This window comes from Rhinichthys klamathensis, unplaced genomic scaffold, assembly GCF_029890125.1.
Source record: "Rhinichthys klamathensis goyatoka isolate OS25496 unplaced genomic scaffold, OSU_Roscu_1.1 h1tg000281l_1, whole genome shotgun sequence".
Classification (NCBI taxonomy): domain Eukaryota; kingdom Metazoa; phylum Chordata; class Actinopteri; order Cypriniformes; family Leuciscidae; genus Rhinichthys; species Rhinichthys klamathensis.
In genome coordinates, this window is record NW_026606800.1 from 6,898,482 (window position 1) to 6,920,622 (window position 22,141).

The following is a 22,141-nucleotide window of genomic DNA, read 5'->3' on the forward strand; positions in this document are numbered from 1 at the left end:
GCACTTCTGCACTTCCATAGCCTGGTTAAAACCAGACCATTCTCAGTTGTAACTGAGTTATGGTCTGGCAAAGCGTCATAGACAAATAATTTTCAGAGGGGCGTCACCAACGGACGTCGCGGATAGACCTAAACCCAACCAGAGAGATGAAGGAGATTACGTATGCAGAGCGGCGGAAAAACATCTCAGAGTGTTGTTCTTTGCCTGGTTTTTAACTAAAAGGAAACGTTCAAATCGCTTAAAACAGACGCGATAGCTGATTCGAACGAGTGATGTTCTACGGCGGCATCCATCTCTGTAATGTAGGCTACAAAATCTGCTTCAAAATCCCAGCGCTGTCGTCAACGTGTAAAGCCCGCCCCAACGTTTCTGATTGGTGCCGCGATTTCGACGGATTGGAAATGGGCTTGAATGAGCTCTTTGCCAGACTAACTTTCAGAGCAAATCTAAATTTGCCAGAAGTTGTCTGGGTTTTCCCAGGCTAGCACTTCCACTGATTCACCTGTCTTTTGCGCACATTGGTTAAAGCATGCATGTTCATGTATAACATTCCTGCACGGTATGAAATGTTCGTTAAACGTTTCTATACCATCTTATAATCACTGGAATGAGCAGGCTCCGTGAACCAAAACGAGATCGCCACCTTCCTCTTTGTCCAACTTTGCAGTTATCCGAAATCGTGTGAAGCGTTCAATCCAGAGGCCATGTGGAGGGCTGGCTAAAATCAAACGATTCCAGAGCTCGAAACGTCAACATCTCTGTTTGTTTAGTCAGTGGGTATGATGAATTTCTGACACCATGTCACATATACAGTCACGTCAGGTATATGTTCTTTAGAGAATTTATTGAGAGCAACAGCTCATTCAACACTCACATGCAGTACCATATTGTCTAAACTTCCATGCTTGAGTCACATTCATTACATATACCCCAAAGCATTATGGGTAATGTAGTTTAAAACTCATCCAGACACAACTGCCAGACAGGTATTGCACAAATCGTATTGCTGTTGTGCATTTACAAAGCAGCCATTCTTAATCAACTTTTGCCTGCGGTGAAAAGCATTTAAACTGCTGAACAAAGCGGATTTGGCTCAAGTTCACACAGGATGCATTTTCAGAGGTTTAATGCTTGAGATAAGACTGATCATCTTCCTTTCCAGTGTTTGAATGTCTATTATGTGGCAAGCTTTCACTCGTGACTTTTAAGCTAACACACATTTGCTGTATTGTTAGTCGATTGTTTCAGGTGTCTCCCAAGTGTTTCTACTGCAGGATTCCTTACATTGTTGGCAGATCATAGGACCCCCATTCTATTCCCCCCTACGGTGGCCCAGTAGTGCATAACACAACGAAATTTATATATATATATATGGAGCTATAATACACGTAGGTGATTTTGAATTAATATTTCATGTCGATATACAATGGTTACATTGTTAAACTAATTGTGGTATTGATATCTTTGTAAGACTTTCGACTCTATAGAATATTGGCAAGTCAAAACGAATGTTGTGTGTCTTATTTCCGTTGTGCTGTGTCTTGATGTTGTTGTTTTGTGGCTTGATTCCGTTGTGTTGGGAACTTATGTTTGCTTTTTAAATTTTGTTGTGCTGTCACATCTCTTCTCTTCTCTAAGGGGGTATTCTTAGAAAGCAGGTTTTGCGACTTACCTGGCTTAGTTTACACAACAATTCTTCTTCTTCTTCTTCTTGTTTATTCGGTTACAGAACCTGAGGTAACTTTCAGGGTAAGTATAGCCATAGTAATTCACTGAACATAACCTGCTCTGAAGGTTATTCTCTCTCTCTCTCTCTCTCTCTCTCTCTCTCTCTCTCTCTCTCTCTCTCTCTCTCTCTCTCTCTCTCTCTCTCTCTCTCTCTCTCTCTCTCTCTCTCTCTCTCTCTCTCTCTCTCTCTATATATATATATATACATATATATATATATAATTACAATTTAAAATAATAGTAATTATAATATATATATATATGTATATATATATATATATATGTATATACATATATAATTAATATTATTTTAAATTGTAATAATTGTTCTCGATATTGGTTTTATATATATTTATAATATGTGATTTATTATCAATGTTGGAAACAGTTGTGATGCTTTATTTATTTTTTTATAACCTGTTTTGATACTTTTTTCAGGATTCTTTGATGAATAATCACTCTCCAGAACATTCTCATTCACGGTTCCATGCTGGTGGAATGATCTCCCCACCCTCATCCGGAATGCAGAATTCCTGACAGCATTCAAAAGACAACTGAAAACTCATCTCTTCCGGGAGCACTTAACATAACATAAAAATCCTTTCCTCTAAATCCTTGCTTGCCTGGCTTATGCTACTCCGAGCTATGTCTGAACTTTGTATTTTGAGCACTTCTTGCGTTGTTTTTGCCTCTTCAAGATGACTCGCTTGGTTTAGTCCTCAGTTGTAAGTCGCTTTGGATAAAAGCGTCTGCTAAATGACTAAATGTAAATGTAAATGTAAATAAAAAAAAACCCAGCATTTATTTAAAATACAAATCTTTTGTAACAATTTACTACCAAACTAAAGTTTGGGGTTTTTTTTATATTTTATTTTAAGATATTAATACTGTTATTCAGCAAGGATGTGTTAAATTGGTAAAAAGTGATAGTAAGCATTATTTTTTAAAGCATTATTTTAAATTATAATAATATTTCACAATATTACTGTTTTTTGTTTCGGTATTTTTGATCAAATAGATGCAGGCTTGATGAGCATAAGATACTTTTTTTTCCAAAAACATTAAAAATAGTAATGTTTCCAAAGAACTTTTGACTAGTACACACAGATGTGGAAGCAAAATGGCTAAACATAAAAAAAGTTAACTTAGACACAGACAGCCATATTATCTTTGCAAGCACAGGCTGTTCTTTTAAACTTTCTATTAATCAAAGAATCCTGAAAAAAAAAAAAAAATGTTTTCAACATTGATAATAATAATAAGCAAATTAGCATATTAGAATTATTTCTGAATGATCATGTAACACTGAAGACTGGAGTAATGATGCTGAAAATCTAACTTTGCCAAAAAGTTAAACAATTTTAAATTGTAAAAAATATTTCACAATATTTCTGTTTTTCTGTATTTTGTATCAAATAAATTCAGCCTTGGTGAGCAGAAGAGACTTTAAAAAAACATTTAAAAAATCTTACTGATCTAAAACTTTTGAATGGTAGCTCTCTCTCTCTCTCTCTCTCTCTCTCTCTCTCTCTCTCTCTCTCTCTCTCTCTCTCTCTCTCTCTCTCTCTCTCTCTCTCTCTCTCTCTCTCTCTCTCTCTCTCTCTATATATATATATATATGTATATATAATTCATTTATTTATTTTGAGAACCCGTTTCACTGGGACACATCACAATAGGGAAGACAAAACTATCCGTCACTTGGATTATATAATGCATTTTTCTTATTTACATTAAATACAGAAATTCTAAAAGGGGATGTAGTGTTTTCTCTAATTAATTTTTCAATAAGTAATCCACCATGTTTTCTGCTCATATTACCTCATTGAAAATAAATTACTTTCCATTGCTTTGTCACTGCAAATTGCTATCCTTGTGACCGCTCACTAAAATATAATATATGCTTACATTACAGATAATGCGTGTATGTAAATTTTGTCTCCATTCTCCTGGTTCTGGCCTGCCAATAATATATATTGACAGAAGTTTAGTTTAAGAATTGAGTTAAGTTTTATTTTGATGTATAGTGTTTGCTATGTCAGCAGGTGTAATCTTTTTGCAGTCGTCTTAAAATCACTGATAATTTGGGGTTATTTTCCGTCTACAATATTGTAATATATTAAAATGATATTAACCATGGGTCCTACAAAATTAATTCCAGTTTAAAACAAACAAACAAACAAACAAACAAACAAACAAAAAAACAACAACAAAAAAATTATTCCTGCTGGTTTTTTTTGGCAGATTTGTCAACGTTGCATAACAGAGGATAACCTTGATGGCCCTGTTACATGTGAATGATTACGGAAGTAAAATAGTTTTGAAATAATAATGCTGTCAGTCAGGATTTTTGTCATGTCTTTGCAACAGCTTTCAGATAGAAGAGCAGAACCAACACTGTCAGCTGCACAAGGACTTTATGCTGTCCTGTTCAAACCATACTTTCATTTTAAGAAAAAAATCAGTTTTATAAATTAAGGGCCAGATTTACTAACAGCTTGCGCCGGCACAAACCCTCTTTTGGTGTTAATAAAAATCACTGTTAGGATTTACTAAAGATACTGTGAAAAATTAGCTCTGAAAAGGCATGGACAGGGTTATTTTTGCGGCTGACCTTATTGCACTCTCATTGGCGTTTTTTGGAATTGTTCTCTCACGCTAATTTGACCTGTTTAGAATATCTAGCCCTAAGAGTCAAACGTAAACTTTTGGCCCTCTAGCGGTTAAAAAGCAAAACTACATGCATTTTGCGGAAGAACATTGTTTTGGTTGTGCTTCGGCTTTGCATGACTGTGCGGATGAATATGGTTATCCTACTGCTCATAAAACATTCACTACTAGGCCTAAGGGATAGCCTATAACCAGTTAAAATGGAAAGAATCTCAAGCTGACTAAAGCTGAAGACGTTACTGTAGCTATACCCATTAATAGAAACGGTACTTCTTTGAAAATAATTGTAGCGCAGCGCTACAACAACCGTAATGAAATCGCCCTTCGAAATGAATAATGCTTTACAATGAACTCTGTTAAAAGACAATTTATCTGTTTAATAAAATACCTCACTCACCTGTTGAGTAATAAAAACGCCATCTCTGAGTCGCTTTTACTACCTTTCTCCAAAAAGCCAAGCCAATGTTGATTCTCGTTTTATTACGAGCTCTGCTGCATTCTCTTTCTGCCTGCAGACTCTCCTCTGTTCTGCATTTTTAAAACGGGTTATTCCCCGGTTTGGGATTTAGCGTGCACCATGTCAACCTTTCTCGCTCGTGACAACTAACCGATGCCACTCTCACACCATACAAGCGTCAAAGTAGCCGGAGCAACTTTTCTCTATTTACAGATATGACAATACATGCACGGGCGAGTGATGCATGTATGCAATTTCCAGTGAAAAGCATCCTGCTTGTTCGAAATATAAACACTTATAATAGGCTTACTATAGTGAATCAGGGTTAGACAAAAAAAAAAAGTTTTGGTAGAAGGATTGATGATGTATTGAGTCATTCAAATTTGGCAAATTTTGAAAAATAAAATAAGTTACGTAGTGTAAAATTACTATATAGCCTTACTATATCTCATGTGCATAGTAGGGCTGCACGATTAATCTCAATTAACATGAAATAGCGCTTAAACCGATTTGGTTTATTGCGATTATGAAATCGCAAAGGCTGCGATTATTTGTTATGCTTGTCAGTGATGAACAGCAGTAGTAACTGCTGGTCCAACTGAAAGCTCTGCGAGTTTGAGTCGCTTATAAGGTGAATTTGGAAAAGCAACACGCGCCAAACATCTTTCCAAACACGAGCAGCATTTATGAACCTGTTGACCAACAAAAAACAACATTTAAAAAAATAAATCCAAGTGTTTCAATCTTCTGTTTATTCAGCTACATCGATAGTATGATGCCCATAGGGATTTCCTGGAATAACTTGCGTTATACTTCTGCGACAGGGCATATTTGGAGTTTTTCTGCGTGAGAGCGCCCTCTGGCTTTCAGATGGAGCAGCATTTACTACCGAGAACAGTGCCGTACTTCACTGACAAGCTGCGCATAAAATAATCGCAGCCTTTGTCAAATCACGTGCGGGTTTCATTTCGATTAATCGTGCAGTCATCATGCATAGTATAACTATATGTAATTCAGTTAAGTTTACTTAAATATTTATTGTCTTAGTTATTTAATACTTAGTTATATATTATCACATATAGTATCAATCAGGCCCAAAGTTTAGCTCCGTTTAGCTCCAGCCCTGATCAAGCACACCTGAACAAGCTAATAAAGTAATAAAGGTCTTCAGGATTACTAATGCGTGGGCCTCATCCTCATCTGACTTTCGTGGGACCAACTCCGCACAGGGCCCAGGATAGTATAATGTTGACTGAGTGTAAAGGAATCTGATGAATCCTGCATAACAACAACTCTCAAACACTCCGATTCATAGATACTGGTAGGAATTTACTATTATGCAATGACGATAATATATTTTATACTCCGACCATGAAAATTCACTTTCCTATATTTATACAAATGTAAAACAGTGAGTTGATTAAAGAGATATTAAAATCTATTTATTATCAGCTGTTCAAATATGATACTGTTTTGCTTTGTTGATCGAATTTCAGAGACAAGGCCTGATAAAGTGTGTAACTATAATACAAGAGAACAAGAGAACAAGGAAATAATAGAGAGAATTAAACTGGTCTAGCAGGTGACCCACACGCAGTCACATTATTGTGGTGACCTGCACAAAGATTTTGTAGGTGGATCATTTGACAAGGAAACAAAATCTCAGACCCTGAGAAACGAGTTCGGCATCTCTTCATGGTTGTTTCCAGAAGTAAGGTAAGTGTGACAAATCAATGTTTATTCTTTTGAATGTATAACTGCTTTAAATTAAATTTTTGAAGTAGGCCTACATTAATAAAAAGCCTTGACTTTAAAATGTACTGTTCAATGCTTTACTTTTGAAAATTGTAATTTCTGTCTACAAGCAGAACAAGCAGAAATTTGACCTACATTCAGGTGTGCGATTGCTGTTGACTGGTGCGCAACCAATACTTATTTGTGCTTGCAGTTTGTGTCATTGTAATTTATTATGAAACAACCCTTTTTTATTGCAGGGTACTGTACTTCCATTACAATTTGTGACAAATAGCATGGAAATTTGACTGTTTTGAGCACTGGACATTACAAAAGACCTTAAACATCTTTAATCAAAATGTAGTCTTATCATTGTCCACTGATCATCTATGACATAATTTCCTATTTTACAGATATAAGGTGTCTGGATGAGCCATATATTTGCCTTTTGTTCTGAAGAAATATGTTGAAGTGATTTTGACTAACATCAGTGTCATCAGTGAGAAACATGGCCGGTCAAGGTACGATCAACTAAATTATTTTTGGTTCACTGTAACTACGTTTGTCACAAAAATGCTGTAATGCAAGTCATTGAAGTCAATTATCTCAAACCACTTGTGCCTTTAGGTTTTAGATCTTATATAATGCCAAATATTTTCTGGGTTTGATTACGATATCTCACTAAAAAATTGATCGAATTTGGTGCTCTTACCCTGCAAAAATGTTCACTGTTGAAACTATCAGTTTACAAATTTGCATTGAAGACAGTGCTTCATGCAGTAAATTTTATTATCTTTTCCGAGACTGTGCTAATAAATGTTTGGTTTTTCTGATATCTGTTTATACGCCATATATTTATGTTTTATTTCTCAGATAAAGGAAAAATATTAAAGTACTTTGCAGGAATCATAATGACGCTCCTGCTGACGCATGAATGTGTTGTGGAAACACTTGATTTCCCAGAAACAAGTATAGATTTAGAGGTAGGGAAAGGTTTTTTTTTTTTTTCACTGTGGGAACATAAACACAAATCATGTACTGTATGAAAAACAACAGAATCCTGTCTTTTTAAGATTAACTTGCTATAATATAGTTTTCACTAATAATTAAATATTTTGTAACCATTAAAAGCACTTTTATGTGTTTAACATGAAATTTATAGCATAAAACAAATGTATTGTATAGAGCCATGGTCCAGTGTTATTTTAGTTTTATTATAGTTGTATTCATATTTTGAATGTGCATTTATTTTTATAATTTTAATTTGTTTATTTTGTAGTAATTTCGTTATGTGCTTTTGTCTTTTTATTTGTTTTTGTTTAAATTTTGCTATTTAGTTTTAATTTATTTTTCGTTCAGATTTAGTTTTATTTAGTTTTTATTTATTTCTAGCTAATACTTTTTAGTACTTCAACATAAACTTGTGTCAGATTATTACCACAACAACATTTCTAGTTTCCGTTTAGTTTGTTTTTCAACTAATTTATATTTTATTTTATTTCATTTAGTTAATGTTATTAACCCTGCCATGGTCACATGATCAACTCACATGATAAAAGTTTATATATAGATAGATAAATGTATTTTTGTGTTGTTTTATTTTTACAGTTTAGCTACATTGATGGGCAACTGCATCATAGATTACCGAGAAGCGCAGGTCGGATTCACTGTTTTGTCCTCTACTCACACTGTTATAATAATTGTTTGATGTTATTTATATAAGAATCAAGACACATTAACTTAATATGCTTTGTTATTTTTGTCTGGGATTTTGTCTGTCAATGGTTTTGTCTTGTCCTTTCCTTCAAGAGTACAGGCCTCCTTATGACCCCATGATGATTAAAATCTCGTTCATTTTCTCATGTATAGAGCTATTGGAGTTCATTGTGATTGTGGAAGTGAATGCATCCCAAGCTGTGGTGATTGAACAGATCAGAGTGTCATTGGCTTCCATCACATTCCCTCTTCAATTGGACAACAGTACTGAAATTACTGCTGCGAACATCACAACAGGTGAGCCAGTTAAACCAGTGATCAAAAGCTATTTATGTAATTCTTACTGATCCATTATCATCTTTCATGTTGTGCAAACAATCTGTTGTTAACCAGTTCTGTTATATTTACATTAGTGTGCCAGCCAAATGTGACCGAATACCAGTGCGTATGTGAAGATGGTTATGCATGGACATACAACAACTGCAAGACATATGAGGCCTGTGATGACATCAGTCTGGGCTCATGTGGATGTATCAGTGGTATTCCGAGTGATGGAGAGATGTGTGTGCTGGAGAGCGGTAAGAATCATGACCAAACAAGCCAACTGCAAATTTACTCTAAAAAGCTGTATTAATGTTTATGTAAAAAATCATACAGTAAAAAGAGAAAAAAATGTTAAATGGTATACTGTAAGTTACCTTAACATTTACAGTAAAAAGTATGAATATGCATATAATTTAGTGAAAATCTATATTTTATTTAACAAGACAATATACTGTATGCATGTTTACATTAAAATATATTTTAAGGAGTCTCCTTATAATTTATGGTGAAAAGCTATTTAAGAATGTTCCCAAATGCATCATTTCAATATATATATTTTTTAATAGTTATGATTAATTATGTAAACATGGATAGTGTTATGGTGGTTTTTAAGGTAAAACAATAGATTTACTGTATGGTACATTAACATCTCAGTTAACAAAATGTACAAATATATTCTGTAAAGTATATGGACACCAAAATGCCTCTCATGATGCCTAGAAAGTTTTACAGTGAAATTGCACAGTCACTAGTTTAAGTTTTGTACTGTAAATTTAACCAAAAAATGTAGTCTATTAACATCTGTTGGAACTACTTTTGATTTTTTTTTAATGTATTACACATTGCTATTGAATTAATTACATAAACATGTACATTGTAATAAAAAATACAAAGTACAATAATATATGCTTGTTGATTCTGCCACAGAACTTCCCTTCACAGACCTATTGTTTGAAATTGAGATTGAATCATCAAGCATCTCTGTGATCGATGAGATGAGGAGATATTTTCAGAACATGACCTTTCCACTTCAGTTAGATGAGCTGGTTGAAGTATTAGATGTGGACATCACGACAGGTGAAGAACATCACATGACCTTCATGAGCTTCTGAACACAAACACAGCAGTTCTGGTCTGTTAAAAATGACCTTGCGTTTATGTTTTATCCTTTCTTAGTGTGCAATTTCAATGACAGTGGATACAAGTGCGTATGTGAGGATCAGTATTTCTGGCCGTGTGAAAAGTGCACAGAATATGGGAGCTGTGATGACATCACTAACAACACATGCAGCTGCATCAATGATATTCCAAGTGACAGACAGTTCTGTCAACCAGTCAACGAGATAACAAGTAAAATTGTTTTATACATTTCTGTTTGTGATCACACAGAACACCTTGGTTATTGTTACAGATTATTTCTAATCCATTCTCACCCTTTTCCTGGAAGATAACACTGCATGTGGGAAACCACCAACAGGTACATACAAACATCTGATTTAAATCCCGAAGTCCATATAACTGCAGCATTTTCATGCATATTGGAAGATAATATTCTATTGAATATTCCTAACTCTTTTTATCTTTCCTACACTCACTCCAGTTCCAGCTGAATATCTAACTGAAATTCAGATAGATGCCGAGAATACTTCCATCATTGATCAGCTGATGAGCTATTTGATGTCTTTCAGTTTTCCCTACAAAATCAGTGACAGCACTAACATCACAGAAATCAACATAACTACTGGTATGAGCTCTGTCTCTGCTTTGACTTGTACTTTATACATCATATATTCTGCTAACTTGTGGATTTTGCTTTCCAGTGTGTTCATTGAACCAAACGCAGTATCAGTGTAAATGTGAGGGTCTGTTTGTTTGGCCAAATGACACGTGTCACTCGTACGAGGCCTGTGATGATATCACTGATGGTTCATGTACATGTATCAATGCCCTTCCAGTCGATGGACAGTTCTGCCAGTTAAAAGAAGGTGAGCCATTACATTCATAAATCTGGAAAACAACAGCATTCTCCTGTTAACTTTTTATATTTGACATTTGATTTGTAGCAACCCAATGCAACTAAATATCATGGACAGTGATTTCACACTTTTAATTTAAGCACACTTTTGATCTTAAACTTAATTGCTTATCTTTTCTTAATATCTGGTATACCGATAATTGTAACCATTTTAGTGAGTCTCTAAAGAAAAGTTTCCAACAACAGTTTTCACAGTAACTTATTTAATGAAGTGTTTGGATAATTTCTTGGATAATTTGGAAAAAACAAACAAAAAAACCCAGCAATTATTAAATTGAGAAATGTGTAATATTTTTTTTTGCCATAACCCAAAACATAGATGAAAATGAATTCATTAATAAAATATTGGCAATGAATATAATGTTTTTTTTATATTGGTAGTCAAATTATCATACAGATGTTGTGTCAAAAAGCAGAAATCACATATAAATTGGTTCAGCATATCAGTTATTGGACATTGGACATTAGTGTATAAAAATAATCTGAATCAGAGTCACAACAACATTCCAGAAGAAGGCCGTGGCATCAAGAAAAACCTGTTTTTGACAGTGAGGGTACATAGTTTTACTTTTGTTCTGCTATACTTTTTTTTTTGCAGCACCACCTTCTAACTACGAGATTGACATTGATGTGAGTTTCTTTGACCTGTTCCTGGTGAACTACTTAAGAAGTATAATCACGAACATCAGCCTGCCTCTCATTCTGAGCAACAGCATAAATATCACAGATATCGACATGACTACTGGTGAGAGCAGAAAGCTTCGTTACATCAGTGTTTGCACAAAAATTAGTAATTTTAATACGATTAGTTTTATATTTCTAATCATGTATGTTAGATAGACTGTATATTTCCTTCTGCGCCACTGAATGTCTTTGGATATTAACATGCACATGAACACAAAGTTACTCTCATATATTTTTACCTACAAATGCAAAGATTCAGAAATGCTTTATATAATAATTTTAATAATTATTTAATAATAATTTAATAATTACTTAATCAATTTAAGTGACTTCTATTGATTGTATGAATATAGCCAAAAAGTCGCCATCATTTCTTTTTTTCACAGTGTGTGGGTTAAATGGAACACAATATGAGTGCAAGTGTGAGGAGCGTCATGTTTGGCCCAATGACACCTGCAGGGCCTATCATGAGTGTGAGGAGATTGTGGGAGGCACTTGTGGATGTATTCAAGCTCTCCCTTCAGAGGGTCCGCTTTGCCAGAGAGGTAAGAATCACATTAGATCACACATGTACTGATTGTAATTGTAGTAACATGACCAGTATGATTTTACTCAGTGACACTTGACACGTTTTGGTGGTTTAGAAATCTTAACATTATTGCAATAGCTTCTCACTCTCTGTTTTTTTTTTTCCAGACATCAATGAATGTGAAGATGCAGTATCAGTTTGTGGTCAATACTCAGATTGTATTAACATCATTGGGAGTCACATGTGTTCATGCTGGAGTGGATTTAATTCCTCCAATAAAGACAGTCCTGTGAGCCGCAACAACTCATGTCAGGGTGAGTATTATCAACTGATTTTGCCTCATAAAATTGAGAGTGCAGAGCTGCTATATCTTTACAGTTTGTGTGAATACTAGTGTGAGTTTTAGCTGTTCCTGTTTGAGCTGTAACATCACCAAACAAATAATTATTTAAAAAAAAAATTACTGTCTTGGAATTATAATATCAATACTTTTGTTTAAATACCAGAAGTCTTTCATGTCTTTAGACTTTGTACCTAATTTAAAACTCTAAACGTAATAGTTTTTTTTTTTTTTTTCATAGATATAGATGAATGTCTGGTCAGTCCATCTGTATGTGGTCCAGATTCCAACTGCACAAATGAAATGGGAAGTTACAATTGCTCATGTTTGGATGGATTCACTGTAACAAACTCAAGTCTCACCATCAGCATCAATAACACATGTAGAGGTAAATCCTAGAATCACATTTATATATAGTCTAATATTTGGAAAATAACCTAGTGTAGTTTTTTTTTTTACTTTAAATTTTTCTGCAATAAAATCATATTTAACACTGTTTGTTGTTTAATTAACAATTGAAAGCAATTAGTTTTTTTTTAACTGTTGCATACTAAATATTAATCGTCCTCTATTTATATTTACCAAAACATAAGAAAACATGGATTTTAATTAAAGTGACATTCATATTTCAGTGTTCCTATAACAACAATAGCCTTTTTCATATTGTCTTGTAATATAGATGCTAATGATTGTCTAAAGACATCAGAGTTCTGTGGTCCAAACTCTCGTTGCACCAACTCAGTTGGGAGTTACAACTGTTCCTGCTTGAGTGGGTTTACTGTAACAAATATGAATCAACCAATCAGCATCAGTAATCCATGTAATGGTGAGCATGTAGAACATATATTTCATGATGTATTTGATTTATATTGTAAGTAAATTTGACAAATGAAATAATAATAAATAATAAAAAAAAAAAAATCAATTCAATCTATTATATGGTTTGGTGTGTGTTTCTGTCGTTTCTGTTTTCAGCCATGATAAAAGCTGCTTAAATACATAATCAAGTTATTTAAAAAGAAAAAACCTGTTACAAGAAATCCTATTGGCCTGAAAAAAATCATTGTCTGTTAATAATTTTCATTTGTGAACTTTGATTATTGTATTTGTATGTAAAAGGCATTGTTATGATTTTTTTATCTTTTTTTTTACAGTGACTCTACCTTTGACTGAATATCTGATTGAAATTCAGATCAATAGTGTGGATAGTAGCGTCACTGATCAGCTGAGGACTCTTCTGATGTCTTTTAACATGCCCTTCATGATCAGTGACAGCACTAACATTACAGAAATCAACATAACTACTGGTACGAGCTCTGTCTCTGCTTTGTAATATTAAATAGCTAAGATTAAACTTTATACGTCATGAATACTGACATAAATGATTTGATGTTTGGACTCTTCTTCTGCTTTTCAGTGTGTTCATTGAACCAAACGCAGTATCAGTGTAAATGTGAGGGTCTGTTTGTTTGGCCAAATGACACGTGTCACTCGTACGAGGCCTGTGATGTCATCACTAATGGTTCATCATGTACATGTATCAATGCCCTTCCAGTGGATGGACAGTTCTGTCAAGGTGAGACACTGGCATCATTCTAAAACAACATCAGTTTTATCCCTTTTTATTAATTTGTTTTGTTTTTCCTGCTTAGATTTTACTGCATTTTGCTACTAGGATTAACAGACTGATTATGTGCTTGTTTTTGTTTGCAAATAATTCTAAGACACATGGTCTATTGTTGTATGGAGTTTTGTCATAAAGATATTAACAACACATTGATGTTCTTTTAATTTATAATGCTTAGGCTACAAAGAAGGTCATATAAAAAACTGACGTTTTTGTTATTTTAAGAATTTAATTAATTGCACTAATTGTTCGGCTCAAACTGCTTCTGTTTGTTCTTGCAGTACTGCCTTCTAAGTACATGATTGACATTGATGTGAGATTCTTTGACTTGTTCCTGGTGAACTACTTACGGGATCTCGTCAGAAATATCAGCCTACCTTTGACTCTGAGCAGCAGCATAAATATCACAGATATTGACATGACTACTGGTGAGAGCTGAATGTTTCATCAAGTCACATACTAAGATGAGTTCAGTATTAGGACAAATTGACAGTTTGAGCACAGATCAATAAATCCTATTCTATTACAGTGTGTGGGTTAAATGGAACACAATATGAGTGCAAGTGTGAGGAGCGTCATGTTTGGCCCAATGACACCTGCAGGGCCTATCATGAGTGTGATGAGATTGTGGGAGGCACTTGTGGATGTATTCAAGCTCTCCCTTCAGAGGGTCCGCTTTGCCAGAGAGGTAAGAATCACATTAGATCACACATGTACTGATTGTAATTGTAGTAACATGACCAGTATGATTTCACTCAGTGACATTTGACACGTTTTGGTGTTTTAGAAATCTTAACATTATTGCAATAGCTTCTCACTCTTTGTTTTTTTTTTCCAGACATCAATGAATGTGAAGATGCAGTGTCAGTTTGTGGTCAATACTCAGATTGTATTAACATCATCGGGAGTCACATGTGTTCATGCTGGAGTGGATTTAATTCCTCCAATAAAGACAGTCCTGTGAGCCGCAACAACTCATGTCAGGGTGAGTATTATCAACTGATTTTGCCTCATAAAAATGAGAGTGCAGAGCTGCTATATCTTTACAGTTTGTGTGAATACTAGTGTGAGTTTTAGCTGTTCCTGTTTGAGCTGTAACATCACCAAACAAATAATTATTTTTAATTTTTTTAATGTCTTGGAATTATAATATCAATACTTTTGTTTAAATACCAGAAGTCTTTCATGTCTTTTAGACTTTGTACCTAATTTAAAACTGTAAACGTAATAGTTTTATAAATTTTTGCCATTTTCTTTCCCCCATAGATATAGATGAATGTCTGGTCAGTCCATCTGTATGTGGTCCAGATTCCAACTGCACAAATGAAATAGGAAGTTACAATTGCTCATGTCTGGATGGATTCACTGTAACAAACTCAAGTCTCACCATCAGCATCAATAACACATGTAGAGGTAAATCCTAGAATCAGAAACTAATTTAGTCAAATAACGTAGCTTATATTTTGTGCTTTTTTTTCCATTTTTTAACATCACATCATATTTACACAGTACATTGTTTTAATCAGCAATTAAACAAAAAACAAAATTTCCAACTGCTGCATACATAATTTTATTTATCCTTTAATAATCCTTTATATGCATACATACATACATAAATTCATACGTACACTTAATCTTTTTCTGTAATATAGTGTTGATGTTAATGAAAACATAGATTTTAATTAAAGTGACATTCATATTTCAGTGTTCCTATAACAACAATACCCTTTTTCATATTGTCTTGTAATATAGATGTTAATGATTGTCTAAAGACATCAGAGTTCTGTGGTCCAAACTCTCGTTGCACCAACTCAGTTGGGAGTTACAACTGTTCCTGCTTGAGTGGGTTTACTGTAACAAATATGAATCAACCAATCAGCATCAGTAATCCATGTAATGGTGAGCATGTAGAACATATATTTCATGATGTATTTGTTCCCTTTCGTTGTCACTCCGAGTTCCGTCGGATGACGACGAATGGGGGTTTCGCTTAGAAAGCCAATCGACTTCGAGTACTACAAAACGAGCCAATGGCAAAGAAATGCCATGGGTCTGCGGAATTTGCATAGCGTAACTCCGCCTCACCTCGTGGGTATTTAAGGAGAACGCTGGCAGCAAATAGGCATGTTTTCGCTTCGGAGCCAAGTTGATCCTTCGTTCCACAAGCCATTCCTGTACTGTCAGTTCTTCAAGACGAGCGAGATTCTCTGGTGTTGGTGTGACGGCGATCTCCGGCGAGCGCGCACTTCCTGCTTATCTGTCTGTGATTTGACAGCGAGTGTGTTTCTCCCCGGGCGCTTCAACACAGTCAGAGTTTCTTTTCTCTCACAAAAGAGCTTGCACGCGGCACGTCTTTTTAAAGATGCCTCGCCCGTGCACTTCTGGTTGCGGTAGACTCGTTGCCGACTCTGATGGGCACGAGCGTTGCATAGTGTGTTTGGGCATGGATCACGCTAGAGCAGCGCTCGTGGATGACTCATGTTCTCTCTGCGGGAACATGACCATCGCAGCACTACGATCGAGACTCAGTGATCTCGCAAGAGTGAGAGTCCCCTCATCCACACCCCGATCTACTGACTCTAGAAATAGAGCTAGTACTTTGGCTGGTGGCCAGGGTGATCTGAGGGTGACGGTTTGGAACAAAGCGCCGACTATCAGTCCGTGCCCAGCCGCACCCTCTCCAGTGTTGCAACCCGTGAGTGCTCAGGGGATTCCTGAGGGATCATCCTCGGGTGTCCCGCGGGTTTCCTTTGGCGCTCCAGAGGAGGACGCGATGTCTATCGCGGCATCACAAGGTGGGTCTGAATCTTCTGGAAGTGAAGACTCATCACAGCTGCCACCTTCGGGTGTGAGCACAGTTGTGTTAGAGTCTGATCCGGAGATGACGGCCATGCTGTCTCGAGCCGCCGCGAGCATCGGGTTAGAGTGGACCCCTCCGCCCTGCCCCGAGCGCTCGCGGCTGGATGATTGGTATTTGGGTCAGGCTGCGGACCCCCGTCCGCGTCAGGCCCCGATACCTTTCTTCCCGTACATGCATGATGAGATCTCGAAGTCCTGGAGGACCCCCATGTCTTCCCGTGACCGCTCGATGATTTCATCCACCTTTCCTCCCCTCGATGAGGCCGCTGCCCGTGGGTACACTGGGCTCCCCCCGGTTGAACGCTCTGTTGCGATGCAACTGTGTCCTCAGAGCGCTTCTTCTCGTGGTGAGCCTAAGCACTCATCCAAAGCCTGTAGGTACTCGTCTACATTAGTGGCGAAGTCTTACAGAGCGGCGGGACAGGCAGCCACCTCTTTGCATGCCATGGCCATTCTGCAGGTCTACCAGGCCCAGATGCTCAGGGACATGCATGAGGGTAGGACAGACCCAGGGCTCTTCAATGAGTTGCGCGCCGCCACCGACCTTGCTCTCCGAGCGACGAAGGTGACCGCACGCTCCCTGGGTTTGGTGATGTCCACAGCTGTGGTCCAGGAGAGACACCTCTGGCTGAACCTTGCTGATATGAAGGATGCCGAGCGGTCCCGGCTGCTCGACACCCCCATATCACAAGACGGCCTTTTCGGCGGTGCAGTCGAGGATTTTGCCCAACAGTTCTCGACTGCTCAGAAACAGACTGAGGCTATTAAGCATATTCTGCCCCGACGGCCCGCTGCTGCCTCCACCCAGCCGACCGGGCAGAATACTCAGTCTGTTCGCCGCCGAGGGCGCCCTCCTACGGCTCCCGCCCCTCCCGCCCGGCCCAAGCAGCAGCCTTCACCTGAGCCCGGTCGCGGAGGAAGCCGTAAGAAGGCGCCCCAGCCCTCTCCAGCCCCGCCCCCCGCTAAACGCCGGGCCAAGCGGCGCTCCTGAGATGGGCTGCTCAGGGATGATGTGCACTTCTCAGGAGGTGGTAGCAGGACCACTCCTTCCCCCGGTGGAGGGCCGGGGGAGAATCTTTTGTTCTCCACTCCCCGCTGCTCACCCTCGGGTGGGCAGCACCCTTATGTGGTTAAAGAAAGAAGTGACACGTTCATCCCTGAGCACACAGAGTTCTCGGACGACACGGTGCGCCGCCCCCCGGGCCGTGCACCCCTCGTCCTCCTCTGTCCCAGAGCCGGATGACAGTGCGTGCCGTCCCCGGACCGTGCCGCTCTCATCCTCCTCTGTCGCCAGACCCCTGGCAGAGCAGACCCCCGTGGAACGTTCGTCCTTCCCTGGTCTCCTCTGTCAGGACGCGGTCTATGGCTGTACCCCCACACCGGGCCGCTATGCCGTCCACGTCTGGGTCAGCCATACCGCCTCGCTGCCCCACCGACGGGAAGTCTGTGGTTCGCATGACCCCGCTGGTACAGTCCTTGGGAGCTTGGCTAGAGCTTCCCAACCTCTCCTGCTGGGTCGCACGAACGATCAGGCTCGGCTACGCGATTCAGTTCGCGCGGTCTCCTCCCCGCTTCAGGGGAGTCCGCTCCACTATGGTCGGTGGCAATGCCCCTATCATGAGAGCGGAGGTTGCCACCCTGCTGGCGAAGGGTGCGATCGAGACTGTCCCTCCAGCCGAAATGAGGACCGGCTTCTACAGCCCGTACTTCATTGTCCCGAAGAAAACCGGTGGGTTACGGCCAATCCTGGACCTGCGCGTTCTGAACCGCTCCCTTCACAGGCTGCCGTTCAAGATGCTCACCGCCAAACGCGTTTTCGAATGTGTGCGGCACCAGGATTGGTTTGCAGCGATCGACCTTTGGCATACCAGCAGCAAGGTCGACCGTGCCCCCTTGGTGTGACCGCCCACTCCACCCGGAGTGTCGCGTCCTCTTGGGCTTTAGCGCATGGCGCCTCGCTAGCAGACATCTGCAGAGCTGCAGGCTGGGCGACACCTAACACATTCGCCAGATTTTACAATCTCCGAGTGGAGCCAGTCTCCTCCCATGTACTGTCTTTTTCAAGCTAACATGGGACCCGTTAGGTGTCTTCGCTTGCTCGCCATGCCACTCCACGTACTGGATACGTGCGATATTCTCCTCAGGTGAGCTTCCCCGAAAGCCCTGAGCTCCTCCAGCACTGCTGACGCTGGCGCCAGTGTCTATTGCCTGCGCGTCGGCTAGGTGCCTCCGTGTGCATGGTTCCTCCTCTGAGCTACCCCCACATGTGTATTTCCACTGTAAGCCTCTCTGAGCATGTGTCTTTCCCTTGGCAAGCCACCTTGCCACCCCTGGGGTTGAAATATTCCACCTGCGGCTGGACACCCCAGTGATTCCCTATATGCATCCCTCGGGTCATATGTGTATTCTTAAGTCCCCCCCCCCCCCTCTGGGTTGGCAGTAATTGCATACTTCCCTAAAATCTGGGATATGCTCCCCAGTGTACCTTGGTATTCCTGTGCTAAATAGGAATCCTTCGTCCGTGCTGGTTTCACGACAGGGATCTCAGATTTACGCAGGGCACTGGTAGACAGCTGAGAAGGTGGCGTGATTAGACTGGTATCCCCATTCGTCGTCATCCGACGGAACTCGGAGTGACAACGAAAGGGAACGTCTCGGTTACGGATGTAACCCTCGTTCCCTGAGTAGGGAACGGAGACGTTCCGTCTGCCTGCCACTTCCGCTGTACCGCGGGGATCGCCTGAGCTCAGTCTTGGCTCCTCAGCGAAGAAAACATGCCTATTTGCTGCCAGCGTTCTCCTTAAATACCCACGAGGTGAGGCGGAGTTACGCTATGCAAATTCCGCAGACCCATGGCATTTCTTTGCCATTGGCTCGTTTTGTAGTACTCGAAGTCGATTGGCTTTCTAAGCGAAACCCCCATTCGTCGTCATTCGACGGAACGTCTCCGTTCCCTACTCAGGGAATGAGGGTTACATCCGCAACCGAGACGATTTATATTGTAAATAAATTTGACAAATATCAATTCAATCTATTATATGGTTTGGTGTGTGTTTCTGTTGTTTCTGTTTTCAGCCATGATAAAAGCTGCTTAAATACATAATCAAGTTATTTAAAAAGAAAAAACCTGTTACAAGAAATCCTATTGGCCTGAAAAAAATCATTGTCTGTTAATAATTTTCATTTGTGAACTTTGATTATTGTATTTGTAGGTAAAAGGCTTTTAATTTTTTTTATCTTTTTTTTTTACAGTGACTCTACCTTTGACTGAATATCTGATTGAAATTCAGATCAATAGTGTGGATAGTAGCGTCACTGATCAGCTGAGGACTCTTCTGATGTCTTTTAATTTGCCCTACATAATCAGTGACAGCACTAACATTACAGAAATCAACATAACTACTGGTACGAGCTCTGTCTCTGCTTTGTAATCTTAAATAGCTAAGATTAAACTTTATACGTCATAAATATTGACATAAATGATTTGATGTTTGGACTCTTCTTCTGCTTTTCAGTGTGCTCATTGAACCAAACTCAGTATCAGTGTAAATGTGAGGGTCTGTTTGTTTGGCCAAATGACACGTGTCACTCGTACGAGGCCTGTGATGTCATCACTAATGGTTCATCATGTACATGTATCAATGCCCTTCCAGTGGATGGACAGTTCTGTCAAGGTGAGACACTGGCATCATTCTAAAACAACATCAGTTTTATCCCTTTTTATTAATTTGTTTTGTTTTTCCTGCTTAGATTTTACTGCATTTTGCTACTAGGATTAACAGACTGATTATGTGCTTGTTTTTGTTTGCAAATAACTCTAAGACACATGGTCTATTGTTGTATGGAGTTTTGTCATAAAGATATTAACAACACATTGATGTTCTTTTAATTTATAATGCTTAGGTTACAAAGAAGGTCATATAAAAAACTGACGTTTTTGTTATTTTAAGAATTTGATTAATTGCACTAATTGTTCGGCTCAAACTGCTTCTGTTTGTTCTTGCAGTACTGCCTTCTAAGTACATGATTGACATTGATGTGAGATTCTTTGACTTGTTCCTGGTGAACTACTTACGGGATCTCGTCAGAAATATCAGCCTACCTTTGACTCTGAGCAGCAGCATAAATATCACAGATATTGACATGACTACTGGTGAGCGCTGAATGTTTCATCAAGTCACATACTAAGATGAGTTCAGTATTAGGACAAATTGACAGTTTGAGCACAGATCAATAAATCCTATTCTATTACAGTGTGTGGGTTAAATGGAACACAATATGAGTGCAAGTGTGAGGAGCGTCATGTTTGGCCCAATGACACCTGCAGGGCCTATCATGAGTGTGATGAGATTGTGGGAGGCACTTGTGGATGTATTCAAGCTCTCCCTTCAGAGGGTCCGCTTTGCCAGAGAGGTAAGAATCACATTAGATCACACATGTACTGATTGTAATTGTAGTAACATGACCAGTATGATTTCACTCAGTGACATTTGACACGTTTTGGTGTTTTAGAAATCTTAACATTATTGCAATAGCTTCTCACTCTTTGTTTTTTTTTTCCAGACATCAATGAATGTGAAGATGCAGTGTCAGTTTGTGGTCAATACTCAGATTGTATTAACATCATCGGGAGTCACATGTGTTCATGCTGGAGTGGATTTAATTCCTCCAATAAAGACAGTCCTGTGAGCCGCAACAACTCATGTCAGGGTGAGTATTATCAACTGATTTTGCCTCATAAAAATGAGAGTGCAGAGCTGCTATATCTTTACAGTTTGTGTGAATACTAGTGTGAGTTTTAGCTGTTCCTGGTTGAGCTGTAACATCACCAAACAAATAATTATTTTTAATTTTTTTAATGTCTTGGAATTATAATATCAATACTTTTGTTTAAATACCAGAAGTCTTTCATGTCTTTTAGACTTTGTACCTAATTTAAAACTGTAAACGTAATAGTTTTATTAATTTTTGCCATTTTCTTTCCCCCATAGATATAGATGAATGTCTGGTCAGTCCATCTGTATGTGGTCCAGATTCCAACTGCACAAATGAAATAGGAAGTTACAATTGCTCATGTCTGGATGGATTCACTGTAACAAACTCAAGTCTCACCATCAGCATCAATAACACATGTAGAGGTAAATCCTAGAATCAGAAACTAATTTAGTCAAATAACGTAGCTTATATTTTGTGCTTTTTTTCATTTTTTAACATCACATCATATTTACACAGTACATTGTTTTAATCAGCAATTAAACAAAAAACAAAATTTCCAACTGCTGCATACATAATTTTATTTATCCTTTAATAATCCTTTATATGCATACATACATACATAAATTCATACGTACACTTAATCTTTTTCTGTAATATAGTGTTGATGTTAATGAAAACATAGATTTTAATTAAAGTGACATTCATATTTCAGTGTTCCTATA

The 22,141-nt window shown here is 38.4% G+C and overlaps 1 protein-coding gene across 1 annotated transcript; it reads left to right on the forward strand.

Moving 5' to 3' along the window:
* Nucleotides 1–6,483: 6,483 nt before the first annotated feature.
* Nucleotides 6,484–21,867, forward strand: LOC130102938 (fibrillin-2). The gene is made up of 23 exons (XM_056269081.1): nt 6,484–6,571; nt 7,003–7,110; nt 7,463–7,572; nt 8,198–8,246; nt 8,459–8,602; nt 8,719–8,883; nt 9,557–9,706; nt 9,806–9,979; nt 10,077–10,106; nt 10,230–10,373; nt 10,450–10,556; nt 13,745–13,793; nt 14,126–14,272; nt 14,374–14,532; nt 14,683–14,829; nt 15,111–15,257; nt 15,597–15,743; nt 19,956–20,108; nt 20,219–20,377; nt 20,710–20,856; nt 20,958–21,116; nt 21,267–21,413; nt 21,695–21,867. Exons 2-23 carry the CDS (start codon nt 7,098–7,100, stop codon nt 21,850–21,852), a joined length of 2,805 nt encoding a protein of 934 aa, XP_056125056.1. The 5' UTR covers nt 6,484–6,571; nt 7,003–7,097; the 3' UTR covers nt 21,853–21,867.
* The last annotated feature ends 274 nt before the right edge of the window (nt 21,868–22,141 follow it).

What these genes read in the sequence shown, in the direction of transcription:
- LOC130102938 (XM_056269081.1), top strand. An exon ending in GTGATGATATCACTGATGGT is followed by an intron (nt 10,557 to 13,744) that starts TCATGTACATGT and finishes ACTAATGGTTCA; the next exon opens with TCATGTACATGTATCAATGC. An exon ending in GGATGGACAGTTCTGTCAAG is followed by an intron (nt 13,794 to 14,125) that starts GTGAGACACTGG and finishes TTGTTCTTGCAG; the next exon opens with TACTGCCTTCTAAGTACATG.